An 18433-nucleotide genomic window follows, 5' to 3' on the forward strand; every position below is an offset into this window, starting at 1 on the left:
ATGCCTGCCATCTTTATTTCTGACCCCTGCACTATACATAAGGAACTGTGGGCAAATGGCACCAAAGTAAATGTAATGCATGTCAGGCTACATCAAATCAGAAATACAATTACAAGACAAAAAAAAAACAAACAAACAAAAAGTTTCTTTAAATTTAAAGTTGATATGATGTATAATGCCACATTACAAACATTATGTAGAAATATAAGGGCTTCCTCGAGGGCACATGAGAAAAATAAGTTGTGGTCACAGGTTCAAATCCCACCACCACCGAGCTGCCACTGCTGGGCCCTTGAGCAAGACCCTTAACCCCCACCTGCTCAGTTGTAAGTCGCTCTAGATAAGGGCGTCTGGCCAAATGCAATAAACGTAAATGTAAATGTAAAATGTCCTCTTGAGGATTCTAGCAACAGTACATTATATACATTGTTGAATCCCTTCCTCTATACCCCGGTTTACTTTACGCTTGATGGACAAAGAAGTAAACTATGGCCAGAACAGAATGCCAGAAACAAATCTTTTCACAGCAAAGTTACTGAGCTTAATATTAAATTAGACCAAAACTGTGTCTGTTAACTATCCTGAACTCTTCTGATTCAGAGACACATCACCCCTAGGGGATTACTACAAGCTTTGTGACAAGACCTTAACATCACACTACTACAAGATTACTGCAGCCTTTAAAATTCCTGCTACTCTCAAAAGCCCAAGCAACCCATTTGTCACTTCTTTTCTCACACCCCTCTTGACAGCCTTCACAGAAAAATGTCAGGGATGAGGGATTCCTCCAGACTCGTCCAGTGACTATTCGTGTGGTTGCGTTATAGTGGTTATTTTTGTGCCTAGTTCCGCCTTATTTCCTCAAACCCTCCATTACCTCCACCCAGCCTATCTCACATTTGCTCATCCGCACAGACAGAAATTGAAAGTTGAGGTTAAGATGCTTTTTACTCAAGTGGCATTAGATTATAACCCAAATTTGTGGCTCTGTGAAATGAAAGCAACAGTATTGCAAATTGTATGGGGATTTAAAAATGTGACTGACATTGAGACAGTACTTATCTGTCTGGTGGGAAAACAAAAAAACTAAAATGTCTACAGATGGTTCAACCACGGTAGTTGATGTGGCAGTCTCATAGAGGAAGGTCATTTTGTCTCTCTGCCTGTGATCTCTGGGTGATGGCATGCACAAGGCAAGGATCATGGGAAATCCATTAACAAACCTGGGTCAGACGCTCAGAAGCGGTTTCAGCTGTGGTCACAAAGAAAGCTGCTAGAAAAGATGGGCCAAGCTACACAAATCTCTCCTGAGCCAAAAATGCATTTTTTTTTCTTCTCAATTTACCCTAATTTGCCTTTGGGGAGTGTGGGATCAGTCTCTACCGAAAGGCAAGCCTGCCTGATATACAGTATAAAAGACACAAAGGCCATACTCACTTTCGCACTCTTTGACGTCAACGTTGAACTGCTGCAGTGCGCCCATAGATACCTGTCTGACATCAGCCTCAAGCAGCAGCTGCAGCAAGGAGGTGGACAGATGTTTACATGCAGACATACATGCTGTCTGAGCAACCTTGCCCTACACATAGAGACACAAAAACATGAAAAGTTCAGTGCCAGGAAGACACTATCATGAATCGAACACACGGAAATACAAAAGACCAAACAGTTGGCAGGAACAACAAGCTTTGCTTTCTCAATTTCTATTTCTCACCCAATTGGAGAACATCACACAACATCTGCTAGAAGACTAATGCAGAATAGTCACACCCATGCACACACACTCAATACAATAGTGCAAAAAATGATCTTATTTGAATATATATAATCCTAAAATACACCAACACATACAAAACACAGAAATGTTTGCAAAGTAGAACTTTTTTCACCAAAAAAAAAAAAAAAAGGGTTTCTTTCGCAAAATACCTAAAGTCAAATACAGTAAACCATTTGTGTGCCTCTCTCTCTTCCAAAGACACATAAAAACCTCAAATATGCCCTCGTCCACTGTCCAATTCTTTTCTAAAGGAATCCGATATTTTCAGGATGGATCCAAGGCATTTAATTTGATACCAAAGCTAACAGAAAACACAAGAGTGGAGAACCTGGAATCTGTGGGATTTCTGACTAACAGGGCAAAAATTGAAAACCAAAACACAACTATACTAAAGACTGGCAAAGCACATAGAAATAATTCCAACTTTAAATCTACATATAAGACAAAAACAGAATGAGACAGTGGAGACAGGGAGCAGAAAAGAAAAGAAAATAGAACTGCTTAATTTATTAATCCTTTTTTTTTTCCCCCATCCTGAGATGGTCGTTGCTAAATTCGGAGTACAGACATGCTTTTAAAGTTTTGAATAAGAACTCTACTGAGTCTCTACTGAGTAAGTATGGCATTTCACCTTACATAATAGTTTAAGTGCAGTTATTTTATAATGAGATTGATTTTTTTTTTTTTGCAACATAGCTTTTGTATAAAATGGACCAAATTTACAGTTCATTGTAAAAAAAAATTGATAATCAAATGAAATCAGATAATGAAATAGAGATAAATGAGGCCAAAAGAGCAAACAGCCCTGCTCATTGGGTGGAGCGAATATCATCAATCTCTCCTGTCAAAAAGAGATACATGACAAAACATGAGTGATGGTAAGAAAGTGTATTCAGAAAACAGCAGTTAGATAAATGCGTTCAGCTGTTTGTTCGGGGGTGAAATGCGGTTTTCTGTTAAAAAGTGTTTTAGTCACCATACAAAATCCTATCCTGCTCTTCCCCTACCTAATGCCTAGTGCTAAAATTACAAGCACTGACTTTAACCAATTAATGACTTGGCAGGCCAGCTGATTAGTTCAGCAGTGGGACTAATGGGAAATATGGACTAAAGCGTAAAGCTGTGCTGAGGAGACAGAGGAGTGTGTCTGATAAATAGGAGCTTTTAGGGGACACTAAAGATGTGCACGCTCATAAAAAGTCAATGCAAACACAAAATAAATTTACAGTAAGTGTTCTTTAAGGTACTTCTTAACATTAACAGATTGTTTTAGCCAGATAATTCTATACTATAACAATATCTGGTTTCACTAGCAGCTAATTAGCCTCTTGCCGTCATGGAGCACCTCTGGCCAACGCATGCACACTTTGACTTAGTCATTTCTTAACCTTTTTCTTTCCCCAATTGTACCTGGTACTAAATTAAATCACAACTTTATACAGTTTAGTGTTTTTAGTTTGTGTCGTTTTTGAATAAAAGTAAAAAGAATTTTTTATTTTTTTTAAATAAGCGTAAAAATGTATTTGTAATGCATTACTGCTAACAGACACAGTAAGCTTTTCTTTATTTCAGTCTTTTTGCTCCTGGCCTTAAATGAGCTCCAGCATCAGCCAGAACAAAACTGCTCCGTTCTGCCACTTTTCAATAAAAGGATAAAGACGTAAACAGCTTCAATAGACAGAGCAGGGTTTGGTGTATTATTGCTGCAGTTCTAACAGACAGCAGGACTGAGAAATTACAAAGCACTTCTTTAAACACCAGTCTCAAACTGGCGTGCATGTGTTTCAGCAAAAGGACTGCACATGTGCGTATGTACAAACACGCTGACAGGAAGAACATTTTAATCCTGCTCTTCCATCCATGAGAAGTTGATTATATTTGTGAACATAATCAGAATTATGATTTAACACTCACATAAACTTTACAACAAAAGATTACACATGTTTATTTGACCAACCAAATCCAACAAAATAGGAAAGCAAAGATTTCAGTGAAACTAAAGACCAGAAGAGATGACAGCTTAAAAAAAAAAGTAAAAAAAAACAAAAAAAAAAAAACAGCTTCGGACTGAGGTTTTTTCGTGTAGATGCGAGTAAATCCAGCTGACCGATGTTAAGTGCCCAAAGTTACATTCGGCAACCTTTTCAACTCTGCATTTGATTTGTTTACAAGTAAAACTGTTGTAGTCAAACGCACAATTAATCAAACACCCCACTGATCGTCCGTTGGTTACATGCCTCTTTTACAGACACACTCAGTCATGATGTGGTGTAACCCAGTCAGCCTTTAATCAGGTTAAAGCACTTTCAGGCCTAACTAGGAGATTACAGATGATTAGGGTGCCTGTGCGGCACTACGATGATTAAAAAATAAACACGCTTGTTTTCCGAGCCGCTTGTCTCTGCATTCTTAATAGCTATAATAAATCATGCGAGCCAAAGGAAGAGTGGGTGTTTGTTGTTTCTTTTCCTCATTGTGAAATAAAAACCCCACGATTACCTGTCTCCTGCTGAGGCTATTACAATCACTCACAAGTGCGGCTCATCCGGTCTGATTGGAGCAAAAGTCTTTTGTTGATTTGGCATGGTTAACATTTGTGTACAGATTTTGCATGAGAGAGACTAATAATGGAAGCCTAATCTGGAAACATCATGCCCATCAAGTTTTGAAGAGGTGTGGGTTAAACAATGAAGATGATGAGAGGGGGGGGGGGAAAGCAAGTCAGCACAATTAGTGTGACAGTGTGTATGGGTTTAGCGTGACTAGTTGTAATGTGGAGCAGGAGTTAACAATTGTGTTCCTAAAGCAAATCTATTTACTTCTGATTAGAAAGTACAAGCGACCAAATCTGATTTGTTTATTTGGACTACACTTACATTTGCCTTGGATAGCTACATTATAGAGGCATGCAGACAACGATTAGTGTGACGCAGAGGAAAGTTCATGATAGTTTGCTACCAATAAGGACATTTTACAGTAGATATAATCATATATGTAAAAAAACAAAAAAAACAAACGCATAAGACACAAACAGCTAAAACCAAACTGAAGAGTTTTAAATTAGAGGTGGCAAAAGTGTGTTTTAAAACATTTTTAAATACTCTGGTAAAAGTTAAAGTACTGACTATACTTTTTTTTACTCAAGTTAAAGTGAATAGGTTTGGGAGTCACTACTACTAAAGGTTTTAGTGGCACGCTGGCAACTGTACATCACATAATATTAGGGCTGTCAATCAATTAAAATATTTAATCACGAATAACGCACTGGAAACAAGAGGAATGAAAGTCAGTAGGAGTAAGACAGAGTACATGTGTGTGAATGAGAGGGAGGGCAGTGGAGTGGTGAAGTTGCAGGGAGAAAAGGTTGAGAAGGTGGAGGAGTTTAGGTACCTGGGGGTCCACAGTGCAAAGTAATGGAGAGTGTGTTAGAGAAGTAAAGAAAAGAGTGCAGGCAGGGTGGAGTGGGTGGAGAAGAGTGACAGGAGTGATTTGTGATAGAAGAGTATCTGCAAGAGTGAAAGGGAAAGTTTATAGGACTGTGGTGAGACCTGCGATGTTGTATGGATTAGAGACAGTGGCACTGAGTAAAAGACAGGAGGTGGAGCTGGAGGTAGCAGAGCTGAAGATGCTGAGGTTTTTGTTGGGAGTGATGAGGATGGACAGCATTAGAAATGAGTTTATTAGAGGGACAGCGCATGTAGGACAGTTTTGGTGACACGGTGAGGGAGGTGAGATTGAGATGGTTTGAACATGTTCAGAGGGACATGGGGGAATATTGATAGAAGAATGCTGAGGATGGAGCCACCAGGAAGGAGGGAAAGAGGAAGGCCAAGGAGGAGGTTTATGAATGTGGTGAGGGAAGACATGCAGGTAGTTGGGTTGAAAGAGGCAGATGTAGAGCACGGAGAGGTATGGAGGCTGATGACCCACTGTGGCGACCCCTAATAGGAGAAGCTGTAAAAAATCACACATTTTTATCTGTTCTAAATGTACCTTAAATAAACTCTAAGTTTAATTCACTAATCAACATGGCCATGGACAAATATTGATGCTTTATCCAAATGTATGTTTAATATCACTGAAACCAGACACAACATAAAGCATGAAGTCAAAATATTCTTGTAAAAGTTTTTAAGTAATTATGGTGCTCTGTTTCTATACGGATGGTAAATGAGTTGATACTGGAGGAACTAACTTTTATACGGATAACACAATAGAGAATATATGTTTTTGATGAATTGGTTTATTTAAAACTGGACATTTCAAGCTTTCTATACATATATTTATTATGTCAATGAGGCAAATATTCACTAAGATTCAGGTTGTTTTATTTATGTGTCTGTGAAGAGAGATGACAGAGCGTTTATTTTACAAAAGCACAGAATTGTGTTGTTAATATGAGTGTAAGCAAATAAAAGTAGACATTTTACAGATTCTAATGCTTTATTGCTCCAATTTTTTTTCTTAAGTTTCTGATATCTTTAGAAAAACTTAATAACAAAAAGAATATAAGGACTGATCTACATTTCTGGACCCTTCTTTACCATATGCTTCACCAACAGTCTGGATAGCTCTGAGTCACAAAGCTATACTTGAAATGACGATTCAAATGACTGCTGAGCAGAATCTGGTGTTCCTGAACTACATGATTATGTTCTACCACACTTCCTCCATGCCCACACACATGCAGGACTAATTAGATGTTCACACACACATGCAGTGCTTATACAGCTACTACTCAGTCTGTTTGAGTGAAGTGGGTCACTGCATATCTAAGACCTGAAATGTTCGAGGTAGACACAGGACCAATTCCTAAAGCTGTTTTTGTGTGTGTGTGTGTGTGTGTGTGTGTGTGTGTGTGTGTGTGTCCGTGCACGGACGCCTCTTGGGTTATGTTTCACCCAGGGTCAGACTTAGGAAGGCACTCCCCACACACAGTAGCACACTTGTTTTACAGTTCAGGGCAGAGGCATGTTAACAATTAGTTTGGGACATTGACAGACAAAGAGAATGAAGGAGAGGGAGAGCAAGTGGTAGCCAGAGTGCTTTATTGAAGAAGGACTCATCAATGCACTCATTAAAAAGCACTTTGCAGCAAATGGCTGTGAAAATAAACGGCACAGAACATATCAGTGGAGTACAGTATAGTGTAGCATACTGAAGAAATAAAGGACATAAAACAACAGCACTGAATTCGAAAAAAAGAAAGAAATTATATAATTATAATGAAATAGAACACTGTGCCAAAAATATGGATATATAGATAGATAAGATATGCCAAGACTACATGCCGGAACTGTTTATTTGCATCACCACTGATGCTAATTAATTCACAAACCCACAAGGCAAAGCACTACACGGCAAACAAACTAACACTCATATTTCAGATGTTTCTGCCTTTTACCAATCACCATTTAGAAAAACGGAAACGGACACATGAATTCATTCCGTCCCAGAACTCATTACACTCCCCATTGTGCATAAAGTTCCAACAGTGTTCCAAGACTTTTTCTTTCTGTGAAAACTCACACTGCTCTGGTGGTCCCCCACATTACACATACACACACTGACATTATCACCAATGTAACCCAAACTGACCTTTAATGTGCCCTCCTGTGTATGCACATGTGGACATATTCATTTGTATATCTGAATCTCAGTGTATATTTGTACACACCCGCATCGAGACATAAAAAAAAAGCATCTATTTTTAAATAACTAAAATAATAGTGTTTTACGAGTTGCTCACTGTTCTGTAACCACAAGGACAAACTAAAAAAAATAAAAGATTGCCCCATTACTTGCCATTAGAACACAGACTCCAATGCTGAGGGTATTTTCACCAGAGAACCACACATCACATGTTCTACAGAAATTCTGTAGTGTGCACTCGGGGCATCATGGGATACAGAAGCAGAACACCGCAGCGGAGTAGAACTTCACTCGTGCGTAATGCACGTCTCAGGACATCCTGCCAAAGCAGAGAGATTTAATCCAAGCTGCTCTGACTCAGGAGGTATTCTAGACTGTTTGTGAAACAGTCAGGCTTGAGGCCATACAGGCACTGGGGCAGAGAGCTTTCAACTGCACTGAGTGTGCGTTTGTCTTTTTTTTTTTTTTTTTTTACCTCATGGAGGACAATTTGTCTAAATTTTTTGTCCCCTTGTCCAGACGCGTCATTTCGGAACATTTCATTTAGTTGTGGCAAGAAGAAAAATCTCTTATAAAGACAATTCTTTTATGCCACTCACCTTTATTTTCTTCTTCCCTTATTGATTGCATCCTTGAAAGTATATAAGGCTTGTGCTTGCAGGATTTTAGATTTAAATATCCTTCGTTCTTTGGTTGTACGTGAACCATCAAGCCAATAAAAAATACTGCGTGGTATAATACAATAAAGGTTTTGATCAGTTGTGCTAAGAGTGCGGGTCATTGGGCTCAATGAGCTTTGTGATTTTCTTCAATTTCAAATCGATCTTTCTCTGTTGTAATCTTTTATACAGAAGTGTATGGATTTATATCACTTATAAGCAAACCAGAGGTAATAGTGACAATGAAAAGCTCCCTGAGTGGACATCACGAAGAACCACAAAGTACTTAGTTAACAAATATACAAGAGGAAAAGTTTTTGAAAATTTCAGTCTTAATTTTTATGAAAAAGAAGAAACGTATCTACAGTGTCCGGGTCAGAATATTATTCTGATTCGCTGAAGCACATTCAAAAAATGTTACTAGGGCGGGAAGTGGTGGTGGTGGTGAGGATTGCTCTAAAACCGAAGTCGCAGAAATGCTCGAGTGAACGTCAGCAAGTGCTTTAATTCAAAATGGGTCTCAGTGCCATGACCAAATGCCTCTAAAGGCCAAGGTTAATAACGCCTGACAAACGGTGCACTCTAGGTTCAGTCCCAAAAGCAGCCTATTAAGGGCCCCCCAAAATAAATCCAACCACTTTCATTACAACATTCAATAAGTCACTGAAACAAAACGAACCATCTGAAGAACAACATGCGGTAGTGCTACACTGCAATCATGACTCATGGTTAAGGTTATGCCAGCATTTCAGCACACACGGGAGCCATACTCACCGGAAGTCTGGCGTGCTCTATGGGATTGCCCTAAAGAAGAGAGAAAGGAGGAGGAAAGGGTCTGTTTATAGGTCATAGGTCATATTTATGACTGTGCCGTGGGGATGACCTGTGATTTAGGCAATATGCATAAGACTGATGACTATGTTTTCCAGTTCTTTCACAGAAAGTCAGATATTTCTTACGGTGTCACTTGCTGGGTGTGAGGGTGGGCAAGGACAAGGGTGGTTAGATGACTGATGAAGCTGTGGCTTCAGATACCAGTTTTCCACTACCCAGATGTTGGTGCTGGTTCTGGAGCAGGTTAATGAGCTAAGTAGACCTTTTTCAAGAACAATAAATTGCAAAAAATGATATAAATAAATTATTTTATCTTGCAACACCAACAAAATATATCTATACACAGAACAAAAAAAAAAATCTTATATTAACACAAAAAAAGAAAATTCATGTTTTTTTCTGTTACATTTTTAGGGAAATATTTAACTTTGGAACAAAGACCCTGTTTATATAGCAGTAATAAAAAAAAAAAATGTGTATATATATATATATATATATATATATATATATATATATATATATATATATATATATATATATATTTTTTTTTTTTTCCTTATACAAATGTGCAGATAATTTAAATGAAAGATTATGTTAAGCAGCAATTCTAGAAGCAGCACCAATGCTTTTTCTGTGAAAAAAAGGCAGACAGCCATCAGCTCTGAGAGCATGAATTATGGACACACCTCGGCTGACATGAAATCCACATCTAAGTGCTAACTTGCACACACGCATGGCAGTGTTTTCATGAATACGGAATGGTCGAGAGCAGAATTAAAAAGTTCTAAGAAGAGGATTCAGATGCAAAGACAAAAGAATAAAAAAAGACTAATACTAAATGTATACAGAAAATAAGAAGCCACTGACAAATGCTGCCCCTTAAGCTGAAACTCACCCAAAAATGTGGAGGTTGTCATTATTGTGAAAAGGGGCACATACACCTCAGCCAATGCTGGGTCAGAGGGCATTGTGAGATTTAGGAGATTACAGGAGGGGGAAAAGGGGGGGCTGCTGTCAGGGGACAGAGGCCACTGTGTAACCCTGGGGGCCAGTTCTGGCACTGGGACTCTTAGCTCTGCTAATCCATCAAGGGAAGGATGTTTAGCAAAGGCCCATGGAAGGGAATGTTAAGGAAAGCTTTTGTGTAGCGTAAATTCGCTTTAGGTCACAGGTCAAGGCCCGGCTCTACCAAGGGCATGAAGTTCTCCAACATGAGCTACATCTAGGTCATGCCATCAGCTCTCTTTAGCTCAATGAAGGCTGGGAGGGGAACTTGGAGGCCCTTCATGATGGCTTCCAATCCTCTTACTGCACTGATCTCACTTAACCTCAACTCCAAGTTCAAGTGCAGTGTGCTCATAATCCTCTTTAAAGCAACAGGCTCGATAGACAAGAGCTTCTTGGAACATGAAAGTCATTAAGTCACTTTTCTAACAACTTTACATTCCAAGATTGGTCAGATGTGTGAACATGTGAATGTAAAATAACAAAGGATTTTACAGATGCATGCAATAGCATGGCCAGAATAAGTCTGTCTAAAGCATGACAGATAAGCTGTGCGGCATTTTGTATGTGTGTGCAATTTTTTATTTTTTATTAAAAAGTATGAAAGTAACTCCTCTACTGATTGTGAGTGAGTGAGTGTGTGTGTGTGTGTGTGTGTGTGTGTGTGTGTGTGTGTGTGTGTGTGTGTGTGTGTGTGTTACTCACAGGCAGATGTGTGAACACAGCAAAGGTGCTGCAGAGGAAGGCAATAAGGTCACTCAGGTAGTCACTGGCCTGACCGCCCCCTTGAGCTGCCATCCAGTCATAATCTGCCAGCTGCAGGAACTGATCGATCTTTAGATTCAGGTTGGTGTAGATCTCTTCTTCAGCTGCATGCCTTGCATCCTATACACAACCACATTCTCATTAGTGAGCAGTGGGGGGTTATGTCATTAAAACAATCCTCTACTATCAATGGATTTACCAGACAGACTTTGTTATAAAATTCAACTTGTATTTTATATTGGATCATTTACATTACTACTGTTATGTGGACATCAATGTTGCGGTTCTGTTCTAACCTTAAAGGTGGAGGTGCCATACAGTTTGGTGGTGTTAGAGGTGTCGGGAGGAACGTTGGTGATGTTGGAGATAAACTCTTCCAGGTAGTGACAAGACAGCTCAAGGTGCGTCGTATTTACAATGATTTGAACCAACTAGATAAAACGGATAAATTCACAGCACTTATAGTAAGGTGAGTGTTTCATTTCATTACAGGAACAGCATGAAAACGTTCACAAGCTTACAGCAGAGAAGTACACTATTTGGACAAAAGTTCTGGGACACATGACCTTTTTCTGCCAGATGTGCTTCTTCTTCTAACTCTAACCACAATGCTGGAGGCACACAATTGTGCAGGATGCGGTATAATTATGTTTTATGTTCACTTAAAAATGAAATGCCGAACCTGTTCCAGCATCTCAATGCCCCTGTGCACAAAGTAAGCTCCATGAAGATATGCTTTACATGGTTTGGAGAGAAAGTTCTTGAGTGGGCTGCTATAGAGCTTTGATCCCAACCCTTGTGGCTGATATAAAAAAATGTCCACAAGTGCAATCCTAAATCTAGTGGAACATCTTCCCAGAAGAGTGAGGAGAATTATAAGAACAAATCGTGACGCAATGTGGAATGCGATGCTAACAAAGCACATACTGAACTTGTGACCCCGTGTCCGCAAACTTTCGGCAATATAGTGATGTGCCTTTGGTTGATGCACAGATTTGCATTGAAAACAAAGCAATGTGGAAACTTGTGAACCTCAGCCTACATAGTTGCAGGTGGTTCCTAAACCGCTCCTCCTGCAGTGATGTGCATTGTGAGATGGAGTTACTCAAAACAGAGAACAGGCTGGTCTGAGTTGAGTCAGTGAGCCAGGGTTCAAGGGAGCAAAGGCAGGCCAGGGCTGTCAGCAACCATGCAAGACGCATTGGACTAATTTAGGCCAGACCTCAATATGGACCCTTTCCCTAGGCTCGCTGAGCCTGGGTCAAACATCCGAACCTCCATGCAACCGGTGAAGTACAGAAGCTGGATGTTTCTGATATCTGATCTGGCATTAGGCACATAGCTAGGTAGGTGTGTGTGTGTGTGTGTGTGTGTGTGTGTGTGTGTGTGTGTGTGTGTGTGTGTGTGTGTGTGTGTGTGTGTGTGTGTGTGTGTGTGTTTATGAGGAAGGGGGCAGGGCTTTTCACCAGAAAGAGGTAGCGTGAGAGTGGGCAAGCAGAGCTTTGCCCTTTCAGTGAACTACCTAAACATCATAACCAAAACTCCCCCATTCTTTACCCCACATCTTCGGCTCTCTTCAATCAGTGGCACCCAGCTGAACTTTCTATCTGGAGTGGTAAGATTATAAACAGGGCTGAAAGGAAGCGGGACGCTAACATGTCTGCATCGATAGTGGTTGGAACAGACTAAACACTCTCAACACGGAGAGCCACAGTCGGCTGAACAGAGAGCAGCGCGGCGTAAGCAAGGAATAGCTATGGGAGGTATAATAATGGGGTTCTTAGGAAAGTTCCAAAAGTGTTCTTCCCTGGCTGAACAGAAGAACGAATAGGTGCTCAAAAAAAGCTTGCAGAAGAATCTGCATCCAGCCAGAGCGTATGTGATGCACTGTTTATGTTAGCAATCTTGCGCATTCACATTTTAAACATATGCAACTCTATTGTTGGCCTAGCTGTAGAAGTACATAAAGCATCTCACCTCTGCTAATCCCACATTCTTCTTTTTGATGGCATACTGCAGGCAGTGACTCAGAGTCCTTGTGAGCAGCAGGTTAGTAGACTTGCGTATCATGTCATCAATTTCTGTAGAACTGAAGCCAAGAATACCTTAATTAATTAAACTAGCATATTAATTAAACAAAAATACTATAAACCTGCTCTCTGAGATTTCTATGAAAGGACAGAGTGAATACACTGAAAAATCATAAATCAGACACATGGCTTTGAACAGATTAATACAAGTCTATTAATATTTAACTGGCTGTCAACTGTTATATATCAGTGGCTGACAGTTACTCAGACCTTTCAAAAACTGAAACAAACAAAAAGTTCTCTGGGACAGATTTCAATCTGTATTATTCTGAGGCAAACCAAGCAAGCCACAAGCCTGAACGTCTAATTATCCCAGCTCTTAACAGAGGGAGCAGAGCCCAAGATCGAGAAAGTATGAGATACAGCAAAGCAGAGCCAGAAATAGATCAAGAGAGAGAAATGGGCAAGACGGGGAGCACACAGACGAGGGTCTACAACAGTAAATGACACCTCGTGGCCTGCAGCTCCAACATTCTCCAACACTAGAGATGAAGCAAACCACATCAGCGCACACACAGCATAACTGCTAAAAAAAAAAAATCTACGCCGTGTGGCAAAGAGAGAGGGAGATCATTCTACTTTTTCACTCTCACTATGGAAAGGTGAATTTTGATGGAGAGTGGGTCAGGAAATAGCACAAGTGGGGCTAATTATGCAGCGAATTATCCCTGTTACCATTAGACAGCTGGAAGCATCTTCTCTACATCCCCTCTACCGGGAAAGTGAGAGAGCGAGAAAAAGAGAGCAATGAGATGAGAACAATGTGTCTTCACCATGCAAATTAGCACAAAACAAGAGTGCAATGGCTTCTCTCTCAGGGCACCAAACACATTCCTTATAAATTACTAAATTGTCTCACACTGGGTCAAGAGAGTCTAAGGAAGAATTTCTGAAACATTCTCCTCTCAGTGGGGGGAAAGAATTTCCTTCAACTTGGCAATAAGATAGACAGAGAAAGAGTGAAAAAAAGGATGCTGAGGGAAGGACGAACGGCCTTCAATGGGAATAGCTCAATGAAGCAACAAAACTGCTTTAGCCCTAATGACAAGCAGTCAGGAAACTAACTATGCCGTCTTGTGGAAGTCCAAGACCACAAAATGTGGTGCAAGACCCAAAAAAATGATTAAAACACTGGAACGGCACAAATTGGAGCACAATCAATCCTGCTCGAACTCTCACTGATTCATTTAATGTGGCAGACCGCGGATATCATACATACCATAAAATATCTTAAAATAAGATCTCAATAAAACTGTAGAGGTCATGTAGAGGGAAGTGGCTGGAAATCAGCAGGATAATTAAGTCCATTAGACAAACAAAAGGAAGGAAACGTGTGTGCAGAGGAGGAGAGAAAGATGGATTGTATTGTACCGAATCTTTGTTCACTGATTCATCAAATGCAGTTTAAAAGCCAAGCTAGCTGTCTGTTTATGGACTATTGAACCATCACATTCATGAGCTTCAGGACCGGCACAGAGTAAAGGTTAGCTGCTACATGGAACCGCTTCAACATCTGTAAAACAACTTCAAAATGCATCCTTTCTCACTTGGGGTTCAAGGTTCAGCAGACATTCAGATGGGAGACATTCTGAATGTTAAGAGAAATTCCTCCAGTCTGGTCCAACCACCTGCACATGGGCCAGCGCAAACACCCCGCCTCCTCGCACTGCCCCACCCCCTACACCCCCTTACTGCACCTCATCTTAATATTAGCAGAGAGAGAAACCACAAGGCCTAATTGCCTCCGGTGAACTAGTCTGGGTAGAATGCAGAATCAATGCTTCTTTCCTTTGGTCTGTCAATCATAGGTTTCCATTTCCTGTAGCACTAAGCTTGACCCCTGCATCCTCACACATGCACACAACTATGCACAGACGCACATGCAGACACACATATGTATACACATATGCATCCCCTTACAAGAGGCTCGATTTCAGACCAGCCTGGGCCTCACTGTTGTCCTGTGCTAACAAGGACACGGCTTTGCAAAAAAATATGTCTAATATGTGAAAAGCCATCTAACAGTTTTTTTATTTGATTGTTCTGCTAAGATGGGCACTACGAGCAAGAGGGATTCTGGCTTATTTGGAGCCCCTGGACCCCACATGCTGAGGCACAGTCTTTCCAGCCCCCAGCCTAAAAAACGAGGGGAATGTTTATTTTTTAAAAATTATAAGAGACACCCGAGCCCATGGATCGGCCACATTCGGCAAACCACACAGAACATGTCTGTGGTGATGAAGAGAACAAGAATGGAAGAAATCAAATTGGGGCAACAGATAGAAAGGCCTCCAGATGAGCAAGAAACCACAGCACTATCAAAATGCTGATTCCTTCAGCTAAGTTTAGATTCTTTTAACATATGATCTTATAAAGATGGTTTTGGAGGCTCTCTCAATCCTCATTCATGTTAGGTTAAGCTGATTGGTCTTCAAGATTCATAAGCAATGGTAAGTGGTTCAATTCATAAGAAAGCAGACAGAACAATGCAGCAGCTCAAAGCAGATAAGCTCTGATTTTTATTGTATTTTTTTTTTTTTTTTTGGGGGGGGGGGGGGGGGGGGGTTGGAAGTCTAAATTTGTCGTGTTTACTGATATTAGGATACAAACCTCGACTGACCTGAGTAGTTCCTGTCTAATCATCCAAATGGATATCAGCTGGTGTCAGGGACTTGGATATATGCAGTTGCAAGTTAGGTCCTGTTCTAGACATAATTCATCACCGCTGTTTGATAATCGCAGTTTGGTAGGAGAAAGGATATGTTGGCTTTTCAATGACCCCATTACAAGTAACTCATACCTTGTACACACAAGACTGGCAAGCCAAATTTATTTCTGAGGCAGCCAGACATGACATGCTAAGAAAGAACCCAAAGCAGTACTTTTTGCAGAGCCAGAAGTACTCAAGTCAATTGCACCATGACTGTTACCTCTGACCTCGGCCTTATATAGTGTATTCGAGTATTACATTTTTACAGGGTTTTCAAAGAATTGTAATAAAAGACAAGAACATGCACTGAACAGCCAAAAATACTTTGTATAGTGCTTCTGAGAGAGGTCAGAAGAGAATAGCCAGGTTCGAGCTAAAGTAGTTCGAATAACCAGTCTTCACAGCTTTACTGAACAGAAAAGCATCCCGGAATGCATAAATCGTTGATCCTTGTAACAGCACAGACTCATCCAGAGAATCATAGCACAGTCATCTTCTTCTGGATTTTAGATGCCAAATGCATTTAAGACGAACAGAAATGGAGAGCTTACCACACAGGAGATTTAATTCACAATAACATGTTAATGTCATTTGCAAAAGTGAGCAGAAATACATTTAAGCAATTTTTTTGGTTTTAACTGGATTAACTCCAAATTGCCAAGTCTGTAGATTTTTTTTTTCCCCCCTGAAAGATGCCTGGAAATGACAATAATAATATTGGCATCATTTCTTCTGGCAAATTCAGCAGTATTTCTGGCTGCTGTCTGGTAGTAAAATAAAATAAAATAAAAAAGTATAAAAAAAATAAAAAATAAAAATAAATCAAGGTAAATGAGTCATTGTAGATTTGACCCAAGAACTAATAACGACTAGACCTTAAGGTTTAGTGTATGTGGATATGGGTATAAGATACAGAAACATTTAATTGTTTGAGTATAGTTTTTGTTATTTACCTAAGGTGCAGGTCCTCAGAGTATTTGAGGCAAGCGTATATGAACTCCTTGAGTTGCGAGTAGACTTTGGGTACAAATTCAGAAAAGGGGATCTTCTTTGGGAAAGGCATCTGTAAAAAGTGGAAAAATATAATTATGCGTTGTTCATCTGAACTTAAAGAGGTAATAGTTAGGGACAGATATGTATAGTCAAGCATACTACAATATATTGGAGCTTTTGTAACAGACCATGTCTAGTTCTAAATCTTGGAAGGGGAACTGGCTTGTGATTTGCCGGTACTCTTCTTCTGTTGCTGCAGGAATGGGACTGTAATTGTCCTGATCGAGGATTTTCCTTAAAAAAATAATAAAATGATAGTTTGTTATACTCATACTCTTTAATACATTTCTGAATCTACAAAAGTAAATGAAATGCTTCAGAGAAAGAAAAAACTATTTGTATACGGCACGATGACATGCACAAGTGCTTTTAGAAACTTTAGGATACCATTACTGCAACCACAACACAATTATGGGAATACATGATAATAAAAGAGAATATTTATAATATAAGAATTGCAAATCGATCACTTTTTTTAATGAAGAAAGAAAGAATGCGAGTACCCTTTCACAGAACTGCATCTGTGTTGGCGTACAATAGATAGCAAATCATTCTTGTCATTTTCCACATAGCCACAGCAGTACAAATCCAAAGCAGTGAAATCCAAGGCCTTCTGTTTTTATGGACCAAGGCAAAATCGGGTCAGGATGTCTCAGAGAAGGCCACTCCAATGTTCCAATCATGTCCGCTCTCAAGACTCAGGCCTGCCAATTTTTAAATACCTCTCCAAGGAGCTCTAAGCTTTTCTTTCCACAATAGACGAGCACAACCCCCGGTACCTTCAAATTTTTCCTTCGAGGAATATTAAGCCCTTCTATTGTACAGGGTATTCAATGTACATCTCCCAAGGAACAAAAAAATAAGTAAATAAAAATTGAGAAAGAGGGAAAGGCATATTCGGAAAAACATGAGCTGGAAATATGAAGAGACAATGAAAGAGAGACGCATAGGATATTTGGAATCCTCTCTTACCTAAAGGACTGATTCCACTTCTTCAGCAAAATCTCTCCATATTGATCTCTCATCTCAAGCACCATGTCAAACAGCTGGTTTACTAGAAACCCATAACCCTGAAAAAACACAAATTAACAAGATTAGCAAGACTTAACCTCACAATAGTTCATTGTAGCCTACATTTCAATCATTTGATGAAGAAAAAAATATATATAAAGCGCCACTGGAGGCATGTGTTAAGAATTAAAAGAGATATAGTAGATGGCTACTGAGGAACTATTAAAGATAATAAATCTATTTAAAAGTTAAACCAAATAAGGCTGCCATTTGTGTTTTTGAGCCATCAGTCTCAGTCAGTCCCTGTCCACACATTTATATATGATAATTTTCATAATCATCCTAGTTACAGTCCAATTGGCTATACATACATCCACACTAACTTGAAACCTCACGTTTGAACTCCACTGACACCAGTGAACTTTTATTTGGCAAGATGAAGTCACTAGATTGAAGGCTCTGCTCTGGCCAATTAAAATTCAGTTGACCTAAAAGAAAATCTTTATATTTTAAGCTTGGTCATGGGAACAACCAGCAGGCTTTTGTATTTATAAGTCAATATCAAGGGAAATACATCAAACACAGATTAGATAAAGTATAGAGCTGTACTACATAAAGTCATTTAATGCGATGGATGGATGTCATTATGTACATGCAGAAGCTGCTTTGATAGCTGACTCTGCATAATTTGCTAGTCTGTAGTCTCGCATTCCAGGCTTTAAAAGAAACTGATCAAGTAACCGTTTTGAATAGTGTGGTCTAATTTTGCCTCAGTATTGGAGACTTATTCACTTTTGCCATTGCTTACCCTATATGTCAAGGACGTTAAAATGGTAGGTCAAATAATCTCTTCTTTGAACCCTTAGCATCACTATGC

General features: G+C 39.6%; 1 protein-coding gene across 5 annotated transcripts in view; it reads right to left on the reverse strand.

Moving 5' to 3' along the window:
* The window catches only part of exoc6b (exocyst complex component 6B), a 103901-nt gene that overhangs the window by 25009 nt on the left and 60459 nt on the right, over positions 1–18433 (reverse strand). For 3 of the 5 annotated variants that reach the window (XR_014533795.1, XR_014533796.1, XM_083542333.1), the window contains exons 13-19: positions 17518–17615; positions 16674–16779; positions 16446–16555; positions 12670–12781; positions 10989–11123; positions 10633–10812; positions 1438–1579 (exon numbers count right to left, since the gene is read on the reverse strand). Coding sequence is in view for 3 of the 5 variants with exons in the window: in XM_083542333.1 (XP_083398459.1) it covers positions 1438–1579; positions 10633–10812; positions 10989–11123; positions 12670–12781; positions 16446–16555; positions 16674–16779; positions 17518–17615 (883 nt within the window). In the remaining 2 variants the exon portion in view is untranslated. Of the gene's footprint in view, positions 1–1437; positions 1580–8862; positions 8893–10632; positions 10813–10988; positions 11124–12669; positions 12782–16445; positions 16556–16673; positions 16780–17517; positions 17616–18433 lie in introns of all 5 variants that reach the window. The other 2 variants (XM_083542332.1, XM_083542334.1) reach the window with 1 other exon arrangement.

The sequence above is a fragment of the Silurus aristotelis genome, assembly GCF_946808225.1.
Source record: "Silurus aristotelis genome assembly, chromosome: 5".
Lineage (NCBI taxonomy): Eukaryota > Metazoa > Chordata > Actinopteri > Siluriformes > Siluridae > Silurus > Silurus aristotelis.